Source organism: Rhinichthys klamathensis, unplaced genomic scaffold, assembly GCF_029890125.1.
Source record: "Rhinichthys klamathensis goyatoka isolate OS25496 unplaced genomic scaffold, OSU_Roscu_1.1 h1tg000329l_1, whole genome shotgun sequence".
NCBI lineage: Eukaryota > Metazoa > Chordata > Actinopteri > Cypriniformes > Leuciscidae > Rhinichthys > Rhinichthys klamathensis.
The window spans coordinates 2,427,280-2,452,166 of NW_026606844.1; the positions used below are offsets into that span (position 1 = coordinate 2,427,280).

At 36.7% G+C, this 24,887-nt stretch overlaps 1 protein-coding gene across 2 annotated transcripts; it reads left to right on the forward strand.

The window, feature by feature from the left end:
• The first annotated feature begins 327 nt into the window (after window positions 1–327).
• cuedc1b (CUE domain containing 1b) lies at window positions 328–24,523 on the forward strand. Of its 2 annotated transcripts, none has more exons than XM_056271985.1 (11): window positions 328–572; window positions 14,129–14,738; window positions 16,314–16,441; window positions 16,776–16,902; window positions 19,096–19,321; window positions 19,674–19,742; window positions 20,667–20,756; window positions 20,875–20,968; window positions 21,297–21,355; window positions 22,640–22,709; window positions 22,907–24,523. In XM_056271985.1, coding segments are annotated over exons 2-11 (1,161 nt in total). In that variant the 5' UTR covers window positions 328–572; window positions 14,129–14,441; the 3' UTR covers window positions 22,908–24,523. The 2 variants fall into 2 exon arrangements, with proteins under 2 accessions (XP_056127960.1, XP_056127961.1); XM_056271986.1 differs by lacking the exon at window positions 328–572 and adding an exon at window positions 12,444–12,625.
• The last annotated feature ends 364 nt before the right edge of the window (window positions 24,524–24,887 follow it).

Here is a 24,887-nt window from a genome sequence, read left to right on the forward strand (position 1 = left end):
ATTTACAAAATATATTTTATTAATTTTTCAAACAGGTATGCATGTAACACGTGTAAGTACAGGTAATTAAAACATTACAAAATATGTGGACTTCATTGTATTACTTTTAATGTAAACTTAGTTATTCCTGCTTTATTCATATTCTTCTTTAGAGATACATAATTATATTCATGCTAATTCTTTCAAACATGTCCAAGCAGTCTTGATGTGTTTGTTTTTTTACATTTGTGCTCAGTGGGTGTAATTCCGCTCTCTTTCCACTAGGCGGCCGTGTGGCTCTTTGTTCCCCCACACGCCACACTGATTCTGGCTGTGACAGATTTTTTCCCATCTCTTTGATTCACCCCCATACAACAACACACTGCTAGTTCCCTTTCTGTGGGATTTCAGGCGCTGAGGCATGAACACGCCGACCGGTACCGAATCAGTGTCGATGGAGATGATGCATGCCGATGTGAATAGTCTTATAAATCCAGCGAAAATGAGCAAATAGTGTTTATATTTATGATAAAAGCGGAAAACGGGACGGATTGTGAACGTGCACTGGGGCAGTCTGCTTCTGTTCACCAAGAGTAAGTAGCTTTGTTTTTTACACTAGCTTGCGTCAACATTCTACTCTGCGAATTTCACACTATGTTAGCGTTATATAACAGGTATGTAGTTACTACGCAGATAAAATCGCCATGTCTATGTTTTATGGTTGTTTTACACGTCTTTGTTTAGAGTATGGCTGTTTGGTTGCTGTTGTTGCTGATGAGTGTTGCGAACTGCTGCGGCCTCACGTCTTATTTACACTTCAATAGTATGTGTTTATTTATATGTGAAGGGGGGATTTGCTGTATGCGTGTTAAAAATTAAAGTCAGAGAAGTCCACATCTTGGATCTGAACAACGCTGTCCTTCTGCCATCAATCTGATTGGCTGTGTTTTAAAAGCTTCTGCCTAAACAGTCTGTTTGTAATCATACACATCATAGAGTTCGAATGGAATTTGTTGGTCTGCATTGGTACGTTCGATAGCGATGTCCAAGTCGTGAACGAATCATTATTTTGAATCGGATCTTTTCAGTGAATCGGTTAAACCTGTTTGCAAAACTCTCAACGTTAATCGAATGGAATCGGTTCGAGTTGTTATTGAGTCATCGACTCCTCTGGGACATGTCCGATTCCTGTTTAACCAATTTATGAACCCCCCCCCCCCCCCCCCCCCCCCAAAAAAAGTTTTTTTTGTTTGCTTAATGTGTCGGATTAAAATGTGAAAACCAACTCTGTCTCATATAATGTTATTATAACAATTAAAATGGTTCATTAGCTAAGTAATTTTATCTCAGTGTTTAATGTAAACGCACCCATTATATTTTTAAATATATTTAGATTTTTTTGATTTCCTGAAACATGGCTGAATCGAACTGAACACGGACACATTCCGTTACAATAAATGCTGTTATTAATATATGAAACAATAATTTATTTATAATACAAAATAAAAATCGATTGTTAATAATAAAAAAAAACAATATTCCTTGAAAATGGTATAAGCATGATGTAGCTCGTCACATTATAATGAACTCCTGAATCGTTTTTTGAACCAGTTCATTAAACGAGCAAGGGTACGCCGAAGTGTACGCACACACAGCCTGACGTAGCTGCCTGAGCAGCCTGACGTGAGTTCGACGCAGAAGTATAAATTGGGCAAAATTTCAGCAGATTCATAATTGACCATATTTATAAAGACTTTGCCTTATTATGGAAGAATGTTGTGTTTTGCTTTTATGAAAGTCAAACTAAAGATAAGAGGTACTTCATTATAAATTTATTAATTCTTTTGGCAAAATTTCACATTCATAAGTCCAAATTTAGCGCTAGAAACCCTAATTTTGTACTGTTTCTCCACGAAGTTGCACATTATATTATTCTGATTTCTGGTTCCAACAACAAAAAGGCAATTAAAACTGTCAACATATGGTCTTCTTTCTCTTTGTAATGGTCCGTAAGCTTCCCCTGGCAAAATTGTATTGTATTCTTTTTATGTGTTGTATTTTTGTATATTGTTATGTATATTTTGATTACTTATGTGTGATTTGTACCCTTTTCTGAAATTGAAATTAATACTTTTTTTTTTTTTTTAAGTATAAATTGGGCTTTAGAAAGAACCGATTTACGGAAATCTGGTGGCCTGGGCATAATTGCCAGCTTCAAATTGCATATTTGGGTGTCATATGTCTGTTTTCTTTTAAGTGTATAAACCAGCATAGACACAGAGGCTCAGTGAAGGCAACAGGAGATTATAGCATGTTTTTACTCATTACACTTTTAACAGCTTCCTTACAACTTTACACAAAGGAAGCAGTTTTAGCTTATTTATTAGTGCTTGGTTAAAAAAAACTGAGACTAGATGTCTCTTGTGCTTTCTTGGCTGACATGCTGTTCCAACCACAAAATAACCATTTTGTTTGAGGCCTTTAGTTTTTCCTTAGATTTCAGATCTGACAAATCAGTTCACTGTATAACCACTGCTTAACTTCATGTAGTGTTAGAAGTTAAAGTTAATATTTGTATTTAGTTTTTGCACAGTTGGTATTTGCTTTTTAATCAACCAATCTAGCAAAACCTTTCTTTGTTATTTTCTGAAGTATACTTAGTGCTTTTTCATGGATGCAATCCTTATAAGAAAACTCGACCATCACATTTTAAGAGACCTTTGTTTGGCTTGTTAAGCACATTGCTGAGTTCAAAGATCTAGGGCGCTATCATACACCCGGCGCAATGCGGTGCCAGGCAAGTGTTTTTTGCTAGTTTCAGCCATCATTTTCACGTCCTGAGCCACGTTGTTTAAATAGCAAATGCATTTGCGCCCATCTGTTCGCCCATGGGCGTGCTGGTCTGAAAACGAGGCGTGTTCAGGCGCGTTGCTATTTTGAGGCAACCTGATCTAATCTTGTCTAAAGTCAAATAGCCCAGTATGTTTTTTTTAATTTAAAGGGCGCATTAGTAATATGAGCCTATAGGCGTGTGCACACACTGTGCAGCAGCACACAAACATGCCAAATATAAAAAATAAAAGGATTACGATGTAAAATATTATTATTGTGTACATAAAGATATGGTGGAATCCGCCTTGTCCTGTAGATGGTCTGTTTGCGCGCTTTAACCTCGCACACGAGCAGATCTGTTTCCTCTCTGGAGACGTGTTCAGTCTTTCTGCTTGCAAATTATGACATGTAAATAGCAAATCCACCATGGCGCGAGCACAACTGGCTTTTAAAGGAAATGGGAGATGACTCTGATTGTTTTTTTGCACGTTACGCCCAAAAATCACACATTACTAATTAAGAGAATAGGGACAACCCTCTTAGACCATGTGCCGGGCAAGCCGACCATTTTTCCCGTCGTTAAACTAGCAAAAGTGTATTCGGACACGCCCTAAGTGCACTTGCGCCGTGCGCTTTAGACCATGCGCTTAGATCGTTAAAATAGGGCCCCTAGATGTCTGGCAGCAGCCATATTCCTGGTACTCGCAGTGTTATAAATGATGAAAGAGGGGTTGAAGGTCTGTCTGTCAGACAGCTGTGTCCACTCCTCTTCCTTTCAAGAGACTCTTGATTTGCATATGGCCACTGGCCCTGTTTTTTGCCCTTCTTGAAGATGTTGTAGTGGTTGATGGACTCATCGTGTCCACTTACACACAGCCCATTTTGTATGGCATTATCCCATTGAAAGCTCTTAAGAATGTCGCTTGATCCACCAGGACCTTAGGGGTGATGAACTGGATGTAGGTTGGCCCTTTCAGATCCCCTCCTTATTGGCAATGTCAGCGCTCACTCATATTGCCTACATGCATTAAAAAGCTTGTTTGATTATTAATGAGTTTTTTTGTGAGCATTTGAATATTTGCAGTCAGAGAATTTGGTCAGACTTTTGTGAATTAAGTGGAGGCAGAGCAGCCAGTATTGCTTTGGGACATATTCAGAGAGATTTATTCCTAAATGTGTTTAGTCCCAAAAATAGCACATCACTGTCTAATGTGTTTAAGCCTCCGTTATTTTAATAAATGACCCTAGGACAACAAACTCCCACGCCTCTTTTTTAATAATAGGAGTCATAATACAAACAATTATCATAAACAGATTAGTTTTGATAAACTGTACATACAAATATTAATAAATAAGCATTTTAATATTTCAAGGCTATTGGTTTGTAGTTATTAAAGCTGATGAGGTACATTAAAAAAATTCTTGTCTATGTTTGTGTTCTCTTGGATTCAGGCAGCATTGGAAATCAAAAGCAAAACCATACAGCGTGACCAATGCAGTCTGATTACCAAACAAATTACTCTTAGGCCTATGTGCCAATTATTATATTAAACTATTTTAAAAGACGAGTTACCACCAGTTTGAATCAGTCTGACGAATGTTGCAACATCTGATTCACTTCCTGAGCTGCAAGTTATCTTTATTTTCAGTGTTCAATCATATTTAATCAAAGCACTCACGTCCAGCAAATTAAGTGCCAAGACCTGTGTATCTATAGTCAAAAAATGCAACAAACAAAAAAGGAGATTAAAAACCAATACAAATGTTTTGCAAATCTGCCTTTGTCAGTGTTCATAAAACAAAAATACATAAATAAGGCTAACTTTGTGCCTTTTGCATATAACAATGTGTCACACACTTTTTACACATTTGTTTTCATTTATACCATGGTCTGTCTGAATACTTGATTCTGATTGGCTGGAAGGTGCAATAAAAACGTTTAATGCACAGGTAGTTTCAAGGCAGTTCCGTTCTATATTAATGCACTGTTTTCATTGAAGCAGACACACAAATACGTCACTGGGAGATCATTCAGGAGCACAGAAACTTATCAATGCTGCCCTGTGACTTTTATTAATAAAATAGCTTTACTACTGAATCGCTACATTCTTTTTCTCAGCAACAAGGTGGTAACATCACTGGTTTTGAAGTAATTAAACTCACAGCTTCGTTGTTAATATAGAGAGATGCTGCACGCAGATGCAGGTAATTCACACAAATATCTCTCTCTCGATAATTAATTCATTATATACTCATTATATTCATTATCTATACTATAATTAATTCATTTAAATACATTTAATATCTTACGCACTACTTTATCTCTGTGTCTGATTCAAAGCGGGCAGAGTGCTAGATCTAATGAGCCGTAACTGACGAAAATAACCGTCATTTTTACCCTTCCGGTCATATGTTGCGCTGCAAACATCAGTAACAACTTGTCAATGCTGGCAAATGACCATGGTATAAACATAATAATCCACGGCTAGCTGTGCATTAAACGATTTGAAATTTGAATGGATTTGTGTCTGTCTGCCTTTACCTCTATGTTGTGCAATAAAATTGTTTAATGCACTAGCTGTGGATTATCCTTTACATGATACATTTTCGTTAGTTTGAAAAGCCTGGGATTTGTAAGATTTTTTTTTCTAATTCTTTAATTAAGAAGAGAATTGTTCTTGTAAAAAAATGTTATGTTTTTAAAAGAAGTCTCATAAGGCTGCATTTATTGAATTTAAAAAAAATCTGTAAAAACAATAATATTTTAAAATATGATTAAAATATTAAAATGTTATTTATTCCAGTGTTAGCTAAACTGAATTTTCAGCATCATTACTCCAGTCTTCAGTGTTACATAATCCTTCAGAAATCATTATGCTGATTTGCTGCACAAGAAACATTTCTTTAACACTTTAACATTTACATATCAATGTTAAAAACAGTTGTTCTGCTTAATATATTTTGGGGAAACGGTGATACTTTTTTTCAGGATACTTTAATTGATAGAAAGTTCAACAGAACAGCATTTATTTGAAATAGAAATCCTTTAAGCAAATGTCTAATAATGTTTTTGCTGTCACTTTTGATGCATCTTTATGTATTTTGAGTGGATAGTGAAGTTTGGCTAAAAGGTGCTAATGTGCTTTCAGACACTGTCTTTAGCAATGTTTTGTGTGTTGGGCTCCCAGGGGACAATGGCAGACCTTTGTTCTTTATGTGGCAGATGGCCCAAAAAAAGGTCTGTTAAGATCATCTTTAATGGGTTTATGGCGCGAGCCTCAACAGATGCACTCGGGCGGTTAATGTTAATGCCATTTTAAGTTTTGGCCAAGAGTTTGTGGCAACAAGATCAATATGACATAAAGAAAATAAGAATGCATTTGAATAAGATCATAAAGATGTATGGACAATCCCTGACTTGTTATGTAACAAGCATATTTGGATTTGTTGGCTACTAAAAAAGAACATGTTTGTACACCTATTCAATTATTAGTAAAGTACTTTCGTATTATTAAAGTTATTCTTTAAGTGAGACACTCTGAAGAAGATCCTCCAGCAGTGTGACAGGAGACATGCTGGGGGTGTCATAGTCAAGTCAGCCTTTTTCTTTCCTCCTTCCTGTTTCAGTTCCCTCATGTTGGCGATGGCTTTGGAACCAGGTCAGAGAAAAGGAGGAAGAAAGGAGAGCAGGAGGGGATTGTCAAGCCCTTGTGCTATTTGGTTCAGTGCCTGCCTGACTGAGTGATTTCTGCTCATTCATCTGACCTAGAGACACAAATAAAAGTGCTTTTCCACAAAAATACTGCGGATATAAACTTTACACACAAGCCTTTTCGAGTTTGCTTCCAGAATGAACGCGAAAACAGTAATGAATCAAACCGAACTGGTTTGTGTCTCTATTCAAGTGATTTTGCCAATGAATGGCTTTGTGGCATCTATCCAGTCAGTGATGCATAGATGCACATCCCATTACAGTGAGTTACTCCCTTTCAACCTTTAATTATTCTACTTTTGCAGACTTCACACGTCCTTCATTCAGAAACACATATGAGCAGAAGCTGCCAGACATCGCAGACGGCGTAATTGATTGTGCCTCTTGTCTAAGGTCTGTTTTGCAATTAGTTTTGCTCTTGCCAAGGTGTTGGAGCTGACTGGCTCACTCAACTCGTGGAGGCTTTCCAGTGTCTCCCCCCTTGGGTCCTTTCTGTTCATCTGTTTGCTGAACAACCATATTTTTGCCTCTGACTGCTACATTTGCCTTTTTTGATTCAGAATAAAATCACCAGACCTAATATTGTCATTGTCTATTTGTTAACTTAATTTTTGTCTGTTTATGCCAGATTGATTTCGCACCCGACAGAGCAACGGTTGTCTTTAATCTGTGTTTGACAGTTTGAAGCCAGGCTGTGTCGAAGGAACGTAACGCCCTGATATTTGAGCATCCAGATTTAGCATTCTTTTGATCATGGCACGCACTGCTCGGAAAAGATCTTCTGTCAACAAGCCTGTGTTTCTTCCCTTCCTCTCTTCGCTCTTGGTGAAAGAGTTTCTCTCACTTCTTTTTTTCCCCCTGGTTTGTTTCTGTTATCTTTTTTAGCTTGTACTGTGATAGTTTCCAATCTGAAAAATGGTGCGGTGGTTTAACAGTGTCTGCTAAGATGGCGTTTGGGTCTTCAGCATTTTTTGAGCAGGTTTAAACTGCTCTTACTCAAACTCTTATATTAAGGCACTTTGACGTTATTGCTTTGTTAAATATTGATCACAGCACACACTTGAGGAATCATTACATGAAAGCTCGCCTGCCAATAATTCCTTTGAAGTCCTTCAGCCTCACAGCATTTGGAGGTCTGTCAGATTTACCGTTATTATTGCAAAGTGAAACCTATTTCGGAAAAACGCACTATAGACAAGGCCTGTGAAAACACAACCTGCAGGCTTTAATTGGCCTTTATCGGCTGTCAAAACAAGCTGAGTGCAACCAATTTGGTGTCCACAATCAGGACGGCTGGAGTCACTGTAGAAGGGCGATGGTGCACTTATGTGGGTCAACACCCAAAATGTGTTTATGTTTCCTTGATTTTTCATTAGCAATGTTTCCAATCACTTAGTTTTATGCGAATTTTGGGATTTTGCATAAAAAATACTGGATGGAAATGCCAAGATGCGCACAAAAAAATGTATGCACTCTATTGAGGTGGATACATTTTTTTTTATCCGCTAAGAAGACATGCGCATAAACTACGATGGAAACACATTTACCGAATAAATCCCTCAATGTGGGTTTGCCTCAACAGATCATGTGAGACAGCATAAGGCTGGGCATACACTGTAATTTCGTACGATTTTGAGCTGAATTCTGACTCGTGCGACTTTTGTGTCTGGACGATTTTCAGCTTTGTCGTGCATCATTTGTCATGAGTTGTTCGTGCAGTGTACTCTCACTGTGCCTGTGCGAAAACAGAAGTTAAACCATTTCATCTTTAATGCAGCAAGAAAGAAAACGAAGAGTGAGATCTTTAAGTTCTGTAGTTATCAAACTAGCTGCAATTTAGCAAACTGTTGCTTACCTCCCGTTCATGTTGCAAAATGGATAAACCATATTACATATAGGCTACACCGGCACCTCTTTCATTAATTTACTTGATCATTAATTTAGCTACTTGTTTCACTTTTAACTCTTACTTTATTTAAAATTTAGTTTATTTTATTATCATGGGAAATGTGAACCGCTGTCAATGAAAATATGCGGGGGAAATTAATTGTAATATCAATTTAATAATAAAAATAATAATACTTTAATACATACATTGGAAATGCTATATTCTCTTGATATTGATAGCTGATATAGTGTGAGCCTACAAGTCGCAGCTCGATGATCAGACTGTATAGTGTGAGCACACAAATTGTGAGCTTTGGGCTTTACATCGCATGTGATTTACTCGCACAATGAGAGTTGGGAACGTTGCTGAAATCGATTTCTGTGCGATTGATAGATAATTTGATGATTTTCAGCTACCAGTAGGAATTCATTTGTAATTCATTTAGCAGTTTCCAAATAGTTTTTATAACAAATGGCACAAAAAGGTTCATAGAAACAATAGTTACATTTAACCATTGCAGTAAGGGCATGCATGATTGTTCCCTTTTTTTTTATCTTTTTTTTTACTGTTTTTGATATCAGTATATTTATCATTTTTATTTGCATCTCAACTGAAAATCTTTGCTTTTCTGTCAAATTGGCATTATAATGAGACAAATTATGTATTAAGTACACTTATTTCTGAAATCTTTCTTCTTGTTGCTCTTATATCTTAGCCTAGATGTCTATACTATGTGTAAATCCATTCCTCTGAATTGTGCAGATTCTGTCCACAGAATTTCTACACTCAAAAATACACTTAAACTGCAGGTCTGCCAATTATGATGCCTCTTAACTACAAGCATGCTTTCTGTTAGCAAGCATAGTTTGGTGTTAAGTATTGAACACGCTTTCGTTTCGTGTCCCCCATCAAGATCTACCCACTTTAATCCATCTCTGTCTAAACGATAAGACTGAACAGAGTTAAATAATGCATGTGAAAGTGGACATCTCACATCCATGTATCCTCAAAGCGTTCAGGCTTTTCTAAATGGAGTTTTTAAAGCAACGCAGCATCTGGATGTCCACTGGACTGCAGACAGGATATGCTGTGTTTCTTTTCCCATAATTCACATCATGTGTTGGATCTGGAAACCGTCTGTGCACCATGTGAGTTATTGACTAACCTGGATGAGTTTGCTAAATCCTTGGTTCAAGAGTTCATGACTGCTGTGGTTGGCAGTTGTTTTATTATTCTGTGTCATGGGCATCTGTACTAGATTTCTTTTCAGATCCAGTTCCATTGATCTATCAGATTATAACAAGGTGCTGGGTGTTTTATCGAATTTTTCAATATTCAATAATATATTGCTGCAGATACTAAATTAAGTAGCATTATGTGTATTGTGTAGATTTTTAAATCTCTTACATGTTTTTAAGGCTTGTATCTTTTTTTCTTGCGAATATGATGCTATATGTTGAGATATTTTAACCATCTTTGATTTAAATCTTAGTAACAAAGATGCCAATATTGTGAAGTTTAACTTATTTCCTTGAATCGGTTCTTTTGAACTGTTTATTTAATTGAATCAGAAACACTTATTTCATGATTTATTTGAATCGTCGCTGAAAAATTTTCAACTGTGGTAATATTCTCATGTTCACTGTTTTTATTTTATTTCTGTTATTTGTTTAAACATTGAATCTAATTGACAGCAGCAAAGAGTTTATTTAGTGTGTGTCTGAACGAACATTTTTCGTTAAGCGACATCAAGGCTGTAAAGCATGTAGTGAAGTGGATTGTGGTCAAAGGACTTTAGAATGTTAACTTTTTTTTTAGTTATTTATTGCCTAGTTAGTAAAAAGACAAACTGCCCAAAGTTCCATAACCTTTGCTTGTTTGTAAAATATCCCACTAGACACAATTCCTAAGCGAGCAGGTAACAGAACAGAGTTATGAAGCATTTAGCATGACTGGCTTACATCCGCTCTGAATTTCTTTGTCATGACATTGGCAGTGGAGACAGTGAGGTTTTCTGGAGGAGCAAAATCGAGCTCTGGCTCCCATTAGTAAATATAGAAGGTTCTCGGATGCAGATCATAGTCATGTAAAAAATAGCTCAGTGGAATGCATGGCCTTGGCTCTGTGCAGTCCGTGCCAACTCTGAGCGCACGCATATGTGCACTGCAAGTCATCCAGGCTGTGTTCACCTTCAGTTCAAAGCTCTTTGATATCGGGTGTTAGTGATGGGTCAGACGGGTACTTCACAACAGGAAGTGAGAGTCTCAAGCAGGAAGGGTTAGTGGAAAGTAAGATGTTTGGAATTTCAGCTGATAATAAGCTCATCTATATTGACTACAGCTTTGTACATTATTTGCATCAAGCTCCATAGATTTACAGCCCTGCATTGTGAACAGTATTTTACTAAATCTTTGGCACTTCTGATTTGTTAACATTCATTTTACTTAAGAATAGGCTCTTTGCACTAACCATTCTACAAGTTTCTGGTACTTCTAAAGGCTTTGTTATGGAGTATCCTGTTCCCAATTTCCTGTCTCTAAGGATCCCTGATGGGAGTTGAAATAATGCAGAAAGAATTCCATACTGAAATATTCCAAAAGACAACCTAAATATAGTATTGGTTTTGAGGAGGATCTATTTACAGGCCCAGTAACCAAGCTGTGTTTTATGACCATGAAATTTAACTAAAAGTGTATTTTTATTAGTATTATTAATACTGTTAAATGTTCCTAATTGCAGTGAAAACTATCTGTTATTTATAGCTAAATATATAAACAGTTCACAAGTTTGGGGTCAGTAAGATTTTTTTTCAGGGATGCAGGATATATTGGCCACCATATCGATATCGGCCGATATATGTTCATTTTTAACGTTATTGTTATCGGCCTGATAAGAAAAATTGGCCGATATATTAAAGTCGATAAATAATGTATTATTTCCTTCAGCTGAGACACTTCAGATGCGCACTGTTCACCATGATGATTTTGAATTGCTTGAAATATAATTGGCATCACTTCAAAAAAGGAAAATACAGTTCAGTCATACATACAATTATAATGAGAACTTAATAATCGTGTGCTTGGGCCATGGCTTTAAATGGTGAGACTTTTATTTTTGTAACCAGGTTCTCAAAAGTGATATAAAAATTTGGTTTTAGATTTATCAGCCAATATATCTGTTATCGGCTTCCAAATCTAAAAAATGCTCGGTATCGGCCAAAATGTTCATATCGGTGCATGCATTCCTAATTTTTTTCTTATGCTCACCCAGGCAGCATTTATTTTAATTTTTTTAATGCAGTGAAACAGCAGTAATATTGTGAAATATTATTACAAGTAAATGTTTTATTTATATATATTTAAATGTAGTTTTACTCCAGTTTTCAGTGTCACATGATCCTTCAGAAATCATTCTAATGTGCTTATTTGTTGCTCATGTAGCATTGTTTGCATGTAAGCATGTTTGGGGAATTTCAATACAGCACTGCCTTGAAAGCACTAGTAAACTGTTAAATAATTATCCTAGGCTGAGGATTTTCCAGAAGTCGCAGTTCTTCTCTGCTTATTTTTCAAAGTTGCCATTACTACTAGCCAAGTAGGTCATACTCTTAGAAAAGCACTCTTGTTTCTGTGACCTTTCTTGTTGTGCGTCGTCAAGGCATCGCAGCGTCTAAGCCGAATGAGTAAGTAGATGCAAAACAGGGGCTGAGTTCAGTAGTGAACTATAACAATACCTTTTCACTCAAAACACAATCCTCAAGCCACTGAAACTGGCCACGAGAGGAATTTTTCCTCATCACTAAACCGTGCTCCCCGCTCTCTTGACGGCATCCCTGCAGGCATGCATACGCTTTCATGTCGGTGTACGGCGAAGCATCCTGTTTACATCACAAAATGTCTCCATGCCAACGAGAGGCTGGTGAGGGGTGCTGGGTCCTGGCAGTGCCATGTGGGCTTGGCTCGGGCTCGGCTGTGTGTATTGTTTCAATGAAGCAGGGATTTCTCTGCCCTGCACTGAGAGGAGTGTGGAAATGGGGCAAGGCATATGAGATCCCAGAACATCACAGCAAAGTTGTAGCCATGCTCTGCAGACTCGTGCATTTTTAGCATTCTTGTTTGTTTCGCATTTTAACAGAAAGCAGGTGGTTTGGACAACTAGATGTCGAGAGGACTGGGGCCTGAGAGTGGTCAGGATTTGCTTTTAGTAGTCTGAAGGTAAAGGAATGCACTTACGTCTTCTACAATTATGTTTTGAGCTTGGCAATAATAGATTTTGCTGTTTGTCACTAGTACTGATTGGTGTAGGTCCTAAAGAGAACACACTGAAAATAGGTTTATTTAAACCTGAAAATAAACAATATTTATTATAACTTTAAATTTATTACAATTTATTACAAATACAACAGACACTTATAAATTGATACATTTAATAATGTATTTAAAGATATATTTTTATGTATTTTTAACTTTTAAGTATATAAAATATATATATTTATATAGCAGATTTGCAAATAAAGTTACAGTATCTAGCTGGCTAACATAAATAATGTTTTGCACTGAAACTGCAAGACTGTATTCCAGCATACTACCATTCAAAAGTTTGGGGTTAGTAAGATTTTTATTTTATTTTTTTTTTAGAATTTTGAATAAATTAGTACTTTTTATTCACCAGGGATGCATTAATTTGATCAAAAGTGCCAGTAAATACTTTTACATTGTACATTTCAAATAAATGCTGTTCTGTTCATCATAAAATCCTGAAAAAAGTGAGTATAATTCCCTCAAAAATATTAAACAGCACAACTATTTTCAACATTAATAATAATAAATGTTTCTTGAGCAGCAAATCATCCTTTTAGAATGATTTCTGAAGGATCATGTGCCACTGAAGACTGGAGTAATGATGCTGAAAATTCAGCTTTGCATCATGGGAATTAATGACGTTTTAAAATATATTCAAACAAAAAATGGTTCATTTTAAATTGTAATAACATTTCACAATATTACTGTTTTTCCTGTATTTTGAATCAAATCAATGCAGCTTTGGTTTGTATAAGAGACCTTCAAAAATATTAAAGTCTTACAAACCCAAACTTTTGAACAAAATTGTACATGTGCTTATGAATTTATAGCCATCTTGGATTTGCATTTATTTCCAGCTATTATTGCAAATAAAAATAACTTTTATTATTTTTAATAATAGTAATAATAATAAAATAAAGTTATATAAAATAAAATACATTTGTGGTGGGGCCAGTGAAAATGTTGGTAAGTACAAATCTGAACTATTGGCGTGAATGTTCAGATTCCAAATGTTCAAAAATGTTTCTTAATCGTGAATTTAGTGTAATAGTTTCCATATGTAGTGGATACCCTTCCTGTCATCTAGCCCCTGGTTTCTCACCCGTTTATTTATTTATTTATTCGGCTCTACTCACTAGCTTTGTTTTTTTTTTTTTTACTTCTCTTTCGTCTGCTTATTTCTGCCAGTGTCATTATATCTGCGGATGTCATTATATCCGTCTTTTAGGGATAGATGGCTTTGTAGCAACGTGTGTGGACTAAATACAGGGCGGTTAGTCTCCAGAGCGAGCCAATGAGAAGCATGAATTTCAGACCATTAACTGGTTGATGTTTGGCAGTCAAAGGTTTTTATAATGAACTGTTTCGTTTCAAACCCTGTCTTGTTAACTCCATGTCTCTGTATTTGTTTTTTAGTTTGAGCCGAACTAATGGGGAGATCACACAGTCGGACACAAAGCTAGAACGCTCAAGACCAGATCATCTACTTCCTTCGTGCCAGGGACTCCATACTGTCGTGTTGGATGCAGCTTAATAAGCAGAAGAAGAGAAAGAAAGGATTTCTCTCACTCCAGCGGACTAGATTGTTTTCGGTATGATGAAAAAGTGAACTTGAATAGTTCCAGAAACCCCAAAAAAACACGTGAGACGGACCTAGAACTTTTGTGGGGGACATCGGGCTGAAGTGGGCGGCATCGTTGGTCAGGTAAGGAAACGGGGATCCTGTAGGATGACCAGCCTTTTCCGACGTAGCAGCAGTAATGGAGGTTCTAGGGGTGGCGGAGGCTCGGCTGCAGGCGAGCTCAACAACTCCAAGCCCAACCGGCAAGTTCGACGGCTTGAGTTCAACCAGGCCATGGAGGACTTTAAAACCATGTTCCCAAGCATGGACTATGAGGTGATTGAGTGCGTCCTGCGCTCCAACAATGGGGCTGTGGATGCCACCATCGACCAGCTCCTGCAGATGAGCATCGACGGGCAAGGCTCAGATGACAGTTCGGATTCAGATGACAGCATCCCACCAGAGGTCATTGTCTTTTTTTAAGTATACTATATTCCCCATATGATTGCATTTCTTCAGAGGAAGACAAAAGCAGTGCTCAACGCCTGGTCAGGCCAGTGGTTTAAATTTGGACGTGCCCTGCACCACAACAAAAAATAACTATTTATTTTCATTGTCTCATGTAACCTTGTAATAAATACAGTTATGGCTCCAAAATGTTAGATACCAGTGAAATTTAACAATTCTCGATTCTAATTTTAATATTTCTAATTTAAAAAACGACTTGCCTAACTAATGTACATTCCAAACATTATTAAAGACAAGTAAACAGTCAGTAATAAAATAAGAACAAATAAATAAATTAACAATAGCACAAATAGATGCATTTAAAATAAACAGTGCTTTTAGATTTTCAGGTAGGTCTAACAGTGACAATTTCCCAAGTGTCTTTCACGCTGGCCCCTGAAAAGTGAAATTTTTATAAAAGCTGAATCAGTAGCAAACTACATTTTTGTTGCATTCTTCACACCTTATTTTAAGCGGGGTGTAATAATCAATACGTTTCTTACCCACAGTCCTCTTACACCTGACTTCTCTGATAAGAAACTGTGTCAGGACTGGGCCTGGAGACGGATCTGAGACACATTACGGTGTATCTGTCTGTTTCTCCATCTGCTTCATGGCCCAGTGGAGATGCTCTGCCATTAGACTTCGATGCGATCCTAAGTGAAACATAAACTGCAGTGCATTTTGTTTATACATTCTGCCACGATTCTGTGTGTAGATGCTTTTAAGAACATTCCCCACTGGTGTATTTTTTCTCTTGCATTATTTATAATCTTCTGTTTATGGGGATGTGTTGGAACAGTATGTGCATGTGCTTTACTGCACAGGCTGTTTGTATGAAAATCACAGCAAACATTGACCTGAGATGCAAAAAAAAAAAAAGAATTAGGTCACTTTCACTTTCACTAGTCACACCAATATCAGTCTACTATATAGCCTGCATTTAATAACATTTTTAATTTGATATTAAATTAAATTGAAATATTATCCAATTAAATAAAAAAATGGCTTGGAGCTTTTAAATAAAAACACTACTTTTTTATTTATTTTTATTTTTATTTTAGCATCAACAGTTGAATGTGTGAGCACTGAGCAGTGTCTACATGCGCAGTAATTAATATTCTGTTTGCTGTGATTTTCATACAAACTGCATATCCAGTACAGCACATTGATTAATTAGAAAATGTTTCATATTTTTTATTTGTATTTTTATTTGATTATCACAATACCAAAATTTCAAATTTTTACATTATTTTTTTATTTTTAAATTTAATTTAAATATTAACAAATTTAATTAAAACAATGTCTTGTATTGTTCAAGCAAAGACTTTTCGAGTTTTATTTAATTACCAACTTGGTATCTAAGCATCCACATTTTTTGACATTCCTTCTACCATTACTCGTTTTAAATTAATAGCTGACCAATACTAAATAAATGAATGATTCTGTGCATTAGAAAAATCATTCATTTTTTCTCAATAAAAGTTTCTTGTTGCTGCTAATTGCATTTGTTTTCTCTTGTGCTTTTATCAGATTCTTGAGCGGACCCTCGAGCCAGACAGCTCAGATGAAGAGCCGCCCCCTGTCTACTCACCACCAACATATGACATGCACATATATGACAGGAAATACCCTGATGCTCCTCCTGTTCCTCCACCCAGGTTATAAACATTTTTGAGAGCAATTTTCAAAGAATTACTGAAACATCATGAAAAGTCTTGGAAATGGGGTCATCACAGGTCCTTGTTCATTTTAGTCACGGTTCTCTAAATTGATGCCCCCTGGTGTTCATAAACCATAGTGCAATTCCTGTTGAGCCTTTTGTTTGTGGTTTAATAGCCGAGATGCATGTAATTCCATTTCTCCACAGATGTAATTCTCATTAATTCACAAATGTTTAATGGGTCAGACACATTGCAGGAGCTATAATTGAATAGTCTGATGTGAGCATTGTGAGTATTGAAACAAGTGTCATCGGGCTCTGTTATCTTTCAGATTCGAGGCCCAGCCTCCCCCTGGACACAGGCAAGTCCAAGGTTACAAAAACTGGAACCCACCGTTACTTGGCAATCTGCCTGATGACTTCCTGCGAATTCTGCCCCAACAATTGGACAGTATACAGGTGAGCAATTGTCATGTGATGCAATAATATTTCAAAGTTTGGGGTCAATAAGAAATGTATTTTATTCAGCAAGGATGCGTTAAATTGATCGAAAGTGACCATAAACACATAATGTTACAAAATAATTATATTTCAAAATAAGTGCTGCTCTTTTTAACTTTATATTCATAAGAGAATCCTGGAAAAAATATTTTCCACAAAAATATTAAGCAGCACAACTGTTTTCAACATTCATAATAATAAGATATGTTTCTTTTGCATCAAATCAGAATATTGGAATGATTTCTGAGGGATCTTGTGACACTGACGAGGAGATGCTGAAAAATCAGCTTTGCGTCACATGAATAAATTAGAATATTATAATAAAATGGAATAATCGGATTTTAAATAATAGAAAATAGTTATTTTTAATTGTAATAATACTACTGTTTTTTTTTATCAACACTAAGGACTATAACGATAACAATAAAGATATCGCCCTAATAATCATTCTAAATATAACAGAAAAGCAGAGTCCACACCGCAACTATAATGATAACGGCACAGATCAATTATATCATTGGAATAATTTTCTGAAGGTTTTTTCCAGCTGATTAACGTTAAAAACATTGACAACCAATCAGAATCCATCCTGCTTTAAAGAGCACGAGCATTTAAAGCAGCAGATGTCAAAACTGCTGTGCACATTTAAAATAAACAGAACGATATCGTCCGCTGGTGTGGATGCTAATATATTTATTGTTATAGTTATCCTTCTTGGTGTGAATGGCCCTTTAGTTAGAGACATTGAAAAACATTTTAAAAAAATCTTACTTACCTTAAACTTTTGAACGGTAATGTATCGTAGACTAAACTAGAGTATCACACTGCCTTTAACACTTTTCCTTTTTGTTTAAGGATTAAAGCAGTTATCTCAGTTATCTAGCACAAACTCTGATTCCAAGCAGTTTTTTTTTTTTTCAAGTGCCCTCTGGGCTTGATGCACAAAAAACTTGGCCTTTTGATTTTCCTTCAGCTCTTTTGCTATTCAACTATATTAAAAAAACATTAATAGTTCAGAAACATCTTTAGAGGTGCAGAGGTTTGGTCATTAAAACATGATAATGCAATGCAGAAGTGCCGCAGGGAGGCCATTGTGTAGTTGCTTTTAAGCTCTTATTGCCATATCATGCTCTCTGAATGGCTAGACCAACTATAATGGTGTCCTTGATCCATTGTACATATACAGTTGTCCTGCATATGATGAATGTTCAAACATAAAGCAATGTATTTGATATTCACTATGACAGCATGACATTCTCATGTTATTAAAGTTCTCACTTAAACAGTGTGTGTTTTTAGTAGTTTTTAGTGAATCTTCTCTCAACACGTCTGGGTCATATTTCATCTAAAAATAAACAGAAATATAGGAATAACAAAACAGCCTGTTTTTAAGCATATTTTCCTCCCTTTAACAATTCTCACTGACATTACCATACAAAAAGTGTTATTTAATTTATAAAGAATTTCTTCATCAAAACGTATATAAAATGAATTTTATTATGTAATAAGACTAATAAAAATCTGAAATATGGTAATGCAAATTTTCGTGGAAAATGTGCTTATGATAATAATTGAAACGATGCAAGAAATGTGAATATAGTTGAACAATAGGCTTAATTTACTATATGCAAAACCATTTTTCTTAGGATTTGAGGTTGATATCATTATTAATATAAAATTATTTAAATGTGCGTGTGTATGTGTGTGTATATTTGGTTACACTTTATTTGAAGGTATCCTTGTTACAGTGTAACTAAATACTACATGTACGTACTATAGGGTTAGGATTAGGGTTTGTTTTATGGTTAGTGGGTTGCATGTAATTCTGCATAATTTAAAGTTATTACGATAGTAACTACATTTAACACACACGTAACAACAAGGACACTTAAATAAAAAATTTACCAAATATTTTTATATGTTTGATGAAACTGTGAGATGGAGAACTGGAATTTTTTCTTAAACTGATATTAAAATTTTAACCTAGTAGACTATTCTTTTTAGATGTTTTCAGAATCTGTTTATCTACAACATTTTACTACAGAGAACTGCACTAAAACAACCCTGTTTTAAAGTTTACCCGTTCTTTTAGATTTTAATGAAAGCGAGTCTGATTTTCTTACATATTCCGTACCCTTCAATATTCTCCAGGGCTCTCAGAGTAGCATCTCCATGCCCTCTTCCTCCTCCTCCTCCTCCTCAGTACCCCAGAAGGACCCAACTGTGGCGGCCGCCACAGGAACAGGTGGAGCTTCAGAGCAGGAACGCAAACTGAAGCAATATTTGGAGGATGAGCGTATCGCTCTCTTCCTGCAGAACGAGGAGTTCATGAAAGAGCTGCAGAGGAACCGAGAGTTCCTCGTTGCGTTGGAAAGAGGTAGGAAGACACCCGCCCACACGCTAAATGGGACAATGAGCAGTTTCTGACATAATCCACTTCCCTTCCTTTCACAGTTCCACCTACACAAATCCTAAAGAGTGAATTCTTATGCAAATTTACTCAGCACAGGCTGTGAACGTTGATGGTTTTGGTTTTTCTCCAAGGCCATTAGCAGTGTCTATTCCTCACAGCAAGATTTTGTTATGCTTAGTCATACACATTTTGTGCTTTTCCACACAGATTGTTTGATTTACCTTGACCCTATGAGCGGTCCTCGTTGGATGACTTCATATCCTTGTTGAATGCAGAATGTCAAAGACTTCCATAACACCTGCCTTCTATGTTTTAGATCGATTAAAATACGAGTCAAAGAAATCCAAATCCAGTCATTCATCAGCTAGCATGGAGAACTCCACAGGTAGATATCATTCACCTGAACTGTGGTTGTGCATTTTTGCGTGTGTGAGCATGTACATCACGCTGTGTCTGTGTGAGGGTTGATTTGTGAAGGACTACACACCTGCGCGCATACCTTTGGACTGAACACGTGAGGCGCCTGTGCGTGCCGTCTGCGTTTTGGCGGGTTTGCATTTTTGAGGTTTGCGCAGAGATAATGGATAATCGTTTGCACCCTTGAACCTATTTCAGGGAGTGCGTTCTCGAGACACCAGGCACTGTTTTGTGCGGATGGCCGGCCGGAGTGCGTTAAGAGTTTTTCTGTTAGAACGGTGTCGTGTTAGCGGACCCTAAGTTAATAACTTATGATCTTCGCAATGGAAGTGAATCAAAACTAAATTTAGCTGGACAATAACTTTATCCTCATGCTGTTGTAAAGCCTAAACAATCTGTTACAGTAATTTCTATTATAACTGTAAAGCTGCTTTGAAACAATCCATACTGTTAAAAGGTGACTTGACTTGACTTGTGTATAAGCATAAAGTTCACTAGTTGGCTCTCTCATGTTTTTACTCGCGGACGTCTGACCTTGACGGACTGAACAGAAGAAATTAACCAAAGAAGATTTCCACACAGAAGTCGTCAGAGCCACAGACCACACCTACCTATTATGTAATGGGACGACTAATGGTAGTTTAAGGTGTTTACCAGCCAGAGCGAACTTTTCGCTTCGAAGTTCGCTTTTGCAAGCTGTTTCAAACTGCAGAAACAAACTTCAATTTCACATTTTCCCTTTTCAAAACCCCTAAATTCTCAATAGTAAAAGCACCACTATTACAGTTATTCATATTAAAGGGTAGAAAGTGTCAAATGAAAAATGTAACCCATTTTGCAACATTTTTGTTGTAGACATCAAGATGCTTTACTTTTTTTTCCTGAAACACAGGTGACCACTATGCTTCCGGATCTGTAGAGGCCTGCACAGCAGTCTCAGATGATGCTCTGTTCAGAGACAAGCTAAAGCACATGGGGAAATGTAAGGGTCTTACCTAAAACACCCCAGTTCACCTGAAAATAATTGTTTATTAAAGATTTTACTTGTTGGACATTAACATTTCTGTTGAATTGTAACATTTCTGCATTCTCATCTGCAGCAACCAGGAAGAAGCTGTTTGAAATTGCCAGAGGGTTCTCAGACAAGACGAAGCGGAGGAAGTCTAAAAGAAGAACGTTGCTACGGCATCATTCGTATCCTTCAAAATGCGCCAGAACCACTTTAGCTTAAATCAAACAGTAGGAGTGTAAATAAGAAAGTACTATGTGAAATCAGAATACTTTTAGAGCAAGCTTGAAATAGAGAATATGAAATTCCTCAAAAATTAGGAAACTAGAGGAATATGTTTAGAGATATAGACTGAGTTATGATGCTGTGTTTTTAATGTTGAACTCAGTGGCTCCCCTGTTTTGTGTTCATCGACTTCCCCAACAAATGCTATTTATGGTTCTTGGCAAAGTAACTTTGGTTCAGTTTAGTTGAGTAAATTTAGTGTCGACTGTTTACTTTGACTGCTCTCAGATTGGGCACAGCCAACTCCACTGCCAACCTCCTAGACGATGTGGAAGGAAACCCATGTGGTAAGACTGTCTCTCCAATTTTCCAAGCCAATTTTTCTTAATGTCTGATTTACTCTTCCCGCCATTGACAGAATTTTCTGGCAATCTACAGAGCTGCCAACTCTCACGCATTGGCCGTGAGACACACGCATTTGATTGGTTTCACACGCTCACACGCCACACCCCCGATTTCTCACGCTGAAGTGTCAACCTGGTCGGTCAAATGCCTGGAAGATGAGTTTATCTATATATCTCCCCGTTGAGCCACTCGTGATCGACTAGTTATGCCGCAAATTAGTTAAAATCTCCTGTAATCTAGAGCGAGCGCGCACGCTAGACAGAGATTGTGCTCCAAACCACGTAACGCGTGTGCACGGGAAAGAGGGAAAGCGAGCGAGAGACCATCCAAGCTATGAATCTATATTTTCACTGTTATACAGTAGAAGGCGCTATTACCCATCTTTTGAAATAGTACAGAATCTCCAGATCAAAACAGGCGAAAGTAGTACTGTAGAGACAAGTAATAGAAGCATTGCTTATGCACATGTTGTAGTCTTTGAAAAAAAAATCTAATTCTTTTGTTCAAATTGTTGCTTTTTTTATGTAGCAAATTAGCTCAAGGGAAATATGAATACAACTCGTTATAATTAATTATAAATATTTGGATCAGTTGATAGGATTAACTTGATGTAGCAGAATTAATACCACAATAAATTAACCTCATACATTAATACAGTTTAGCAATGGAAAGAGAGCTGAAGCAGAATACAGGAAAGCGAGAAGTTATAGCATTGTTTGAAATTCAGCAGATCAACAGCTTAGAGCAAACCATTTCTAGTCTAACACATCCTTCTTTAAAAGGGGTAGGGAATAGGGATAGGTAATGTATCAAATAATTAGAATAAGTTTGATACTTGCATTTTTCTGGGATTGCCCTTTTGAATAAAAGTGTCCTGGTGCAATTTGTTGAGGCTCCAGTTGATCTTTGCTGATGTGGTCTTGACGAGAGAGAACCAGTTGGAGTCAGAGGATCTTTGGTGAATGAAAAGACAAGGCCACTGGCACAACTTTGAAATAAATCTGTATCTATATGTCTGTCTGTCTATCTATCTATCTATCTATCTATCTATCTATCTATCTATCTATCTATCTATCTATCTACCTGTCTATTTGTCTGTCTGTCTGTCTGTCTGTCTGTCTTTAATTTAATAATTTAATGAGGCCATATTGTGAATTCAGTTAATTGTACAGTCCTGCTTTGGACTACATTTATTTGTGATGCCGGGGTGTGTCTTTCTAATCTAGATGAAGAAAGTCAGCTCAGACGATTGGCTGCACAGGAAGAGGAGGAGCCACGTAAGGAACCACTATCATGGTGAGTGGCTCATGCAGTGAGATTCTTCACTTTCCTTTTGTGTCTTTTTTTGTATTTTCTAAACCCAACAACAGGGGCTTCAGTGCTACTGATTAATCATCTCAGAGATCATTTTCAAATTCGTTCCACTAGTATAATAATCCTGCAACTGACATAGATATCGAGTAGCAATTAACCTCTTGCAAATTTCATTCCAGATCCCTCCTCTGTGCTCTTGGGAAATTAGGATTTCCATGGTGACCTCAGAATGACCCATGGCTGATAGCTCCTTATCTCAGCGGCTCCAGTGCAGGCAATCCCAGACTCGAGAGGAACAGCCCAGGCAGGACTGTATGCTCATTTTGTAGCAGCCTTTTGCAAGCCTAAGATTATTGTTACCTACATTTGATTACTATTATAATTATTGTATTGTAACTGTTTGTTAATATTTGGTTTCATATGTAAAACTCAACAGCTATAGTACTGATTTCCTATGTCTTTTTCTTTTGTATCCCTAATCATCTGAAAAGAAATTCCCTTTTATGTTTGTTTAAAAATATCAGTTACCTGAGGAGTTTCTTTCCCCATTTAAGTTTGATTTGACTTGCCACCATTAGAAAAGAGGCAAATATTTGATTTAGTACTGTCCAGAAGTGACACAACTAACTGTCAGTTGTTTCAGTGCATTAGTATATAACTATTTCTTTATTTTCAATGAACCCTGCCACTCTCAGTCTAATCTGCACATTAAACATCAACAGTATTTCCTCAAAGAATGTACCCAGACTGTCACGTTTATTACTCAAAGGGTTCGGGTTTTCTTAGGGGTTTGTTTTCTCCTTTCTTAATCATTGCTATTAAGGAAAAAACAATATTCAGGTCACCATTTAGTGTGGTGTGATTTAAGGGTGCTGAATAGTCCATTTCCATGGCCCATTTTTACTTTTTTCATACAATTAAATCAATACAGAGTTCATTTAGATGAGTTGACCTCTCTTAAGGGGTCTCCGGCCAAGAAAGGCAATGCACACTGTCAATGCCAAAATTCGATTTGAGTAATTTTTACAGAAAAAGAGAAAGGGGAATCGCAGATCAACCAAAAAGTTAGCCTGCTTCTCATGTTTGCACTGCCATATCTGTTTTATAAAATATTTGAATGCTTCTTTTTTTTTTCAATTGTTTCTTTGTGAAAAGTGATTCGATTTGTTTGTTTGAGCCGGTATAGTTGCCATCTGAACATCTGTGTTTTTTTTTTTTTGTTATCTTTGAACAGGACAAGCGGAGAAAATTTGTAATGATTCTGTCTTTGAACCAACCAAAACGCTGCTGTGTGCTTTGTTTTTTCTTGCAAATCACACTGAATGATTTACCCTAACGCTGTGCTTCCAGTAGGTCACGTGACTATGTCATAAGGTCAGAGGTCTAACTGTGATCCACCAATAAGAATGTGCCATTGTTCCTTTTAGTGTTGTGCATCCCAGTATTGATTCAGTGTAAAGTAGCCTATTGGAGGACACTGTGTGACATTTATGATGTTGGTTTGTGTTTTATCTATGTCAGATTGTCCAACTGGTAAATGTGGTAGTTTGAAACCACCTAGTCACAGTATTATATGTGCTGAAGCACACTTATTGGATTCCACCATGGTACTGATACACTTCAAGCTCCTGAAATGGCCATTAAAACTTGCTATTTTTTTTAAAGGGCATTATGTACAGTATATGAAGTCATGATCATGTTCATGTCACATATGTGATTATATGATTTTTGCCATTATTACAGATTATATAGGTATCCATAGGCATCATCAATGACGTATATTTCACATACAGTAATTATATGTTCTGTGAAGTGTAATAGCCTTTATGAAATGTGCCAGTGCCATGCATATTTGCATGATGTTTTTATTTATTTATTTTTTAGATCTTTATGGATGGCACAGAGCAACAAGTCAGTAATTAGTTTTGAAAATGATGTGAATTGAAAGAACAAAGGTTTTGTAAGAGCAAAACCTTGTTGAGAGTAGCAGCGCATACCACAGAGCCCACGTTCCCAACGTTGTCGTCTGCGATTTAGGGCAGGACTGTGTGATATTTTCCCTTCCATCCTGCTTTTTAAAATATTTTATCCTCTCAGGGAACTTGCTCTCATTTCACTTTCTGCTAAAAGCACAACTAAAACTGAAAACTTCATAGCGCA

Excerpts from the sequence above, each read along its gene's own strand:
- cuedc1b (XM_056271985.1), top strand. The coding sequence starts at position 14,442 with ATGACCAGCCTTTTCCGACGTAGCAGCAGTAATGGAGGTTCTAGGGGT. Across the intron at positions 19,743-20,666 it reads TAGCATGGAGAACTCCACAG|GTGACCACTATGCTTCCGGA; the intron begins GTAGATATCATT and ends CCTGAAACACAG. Across the intron at positions 21,356-22,639 it reads TGTGGAAGGAAACCCATGTG|ATGAAGAAAGTCAGCTCAGA; the intron begins GTAAGACTGTCT and ends TTTCTAATCTAG.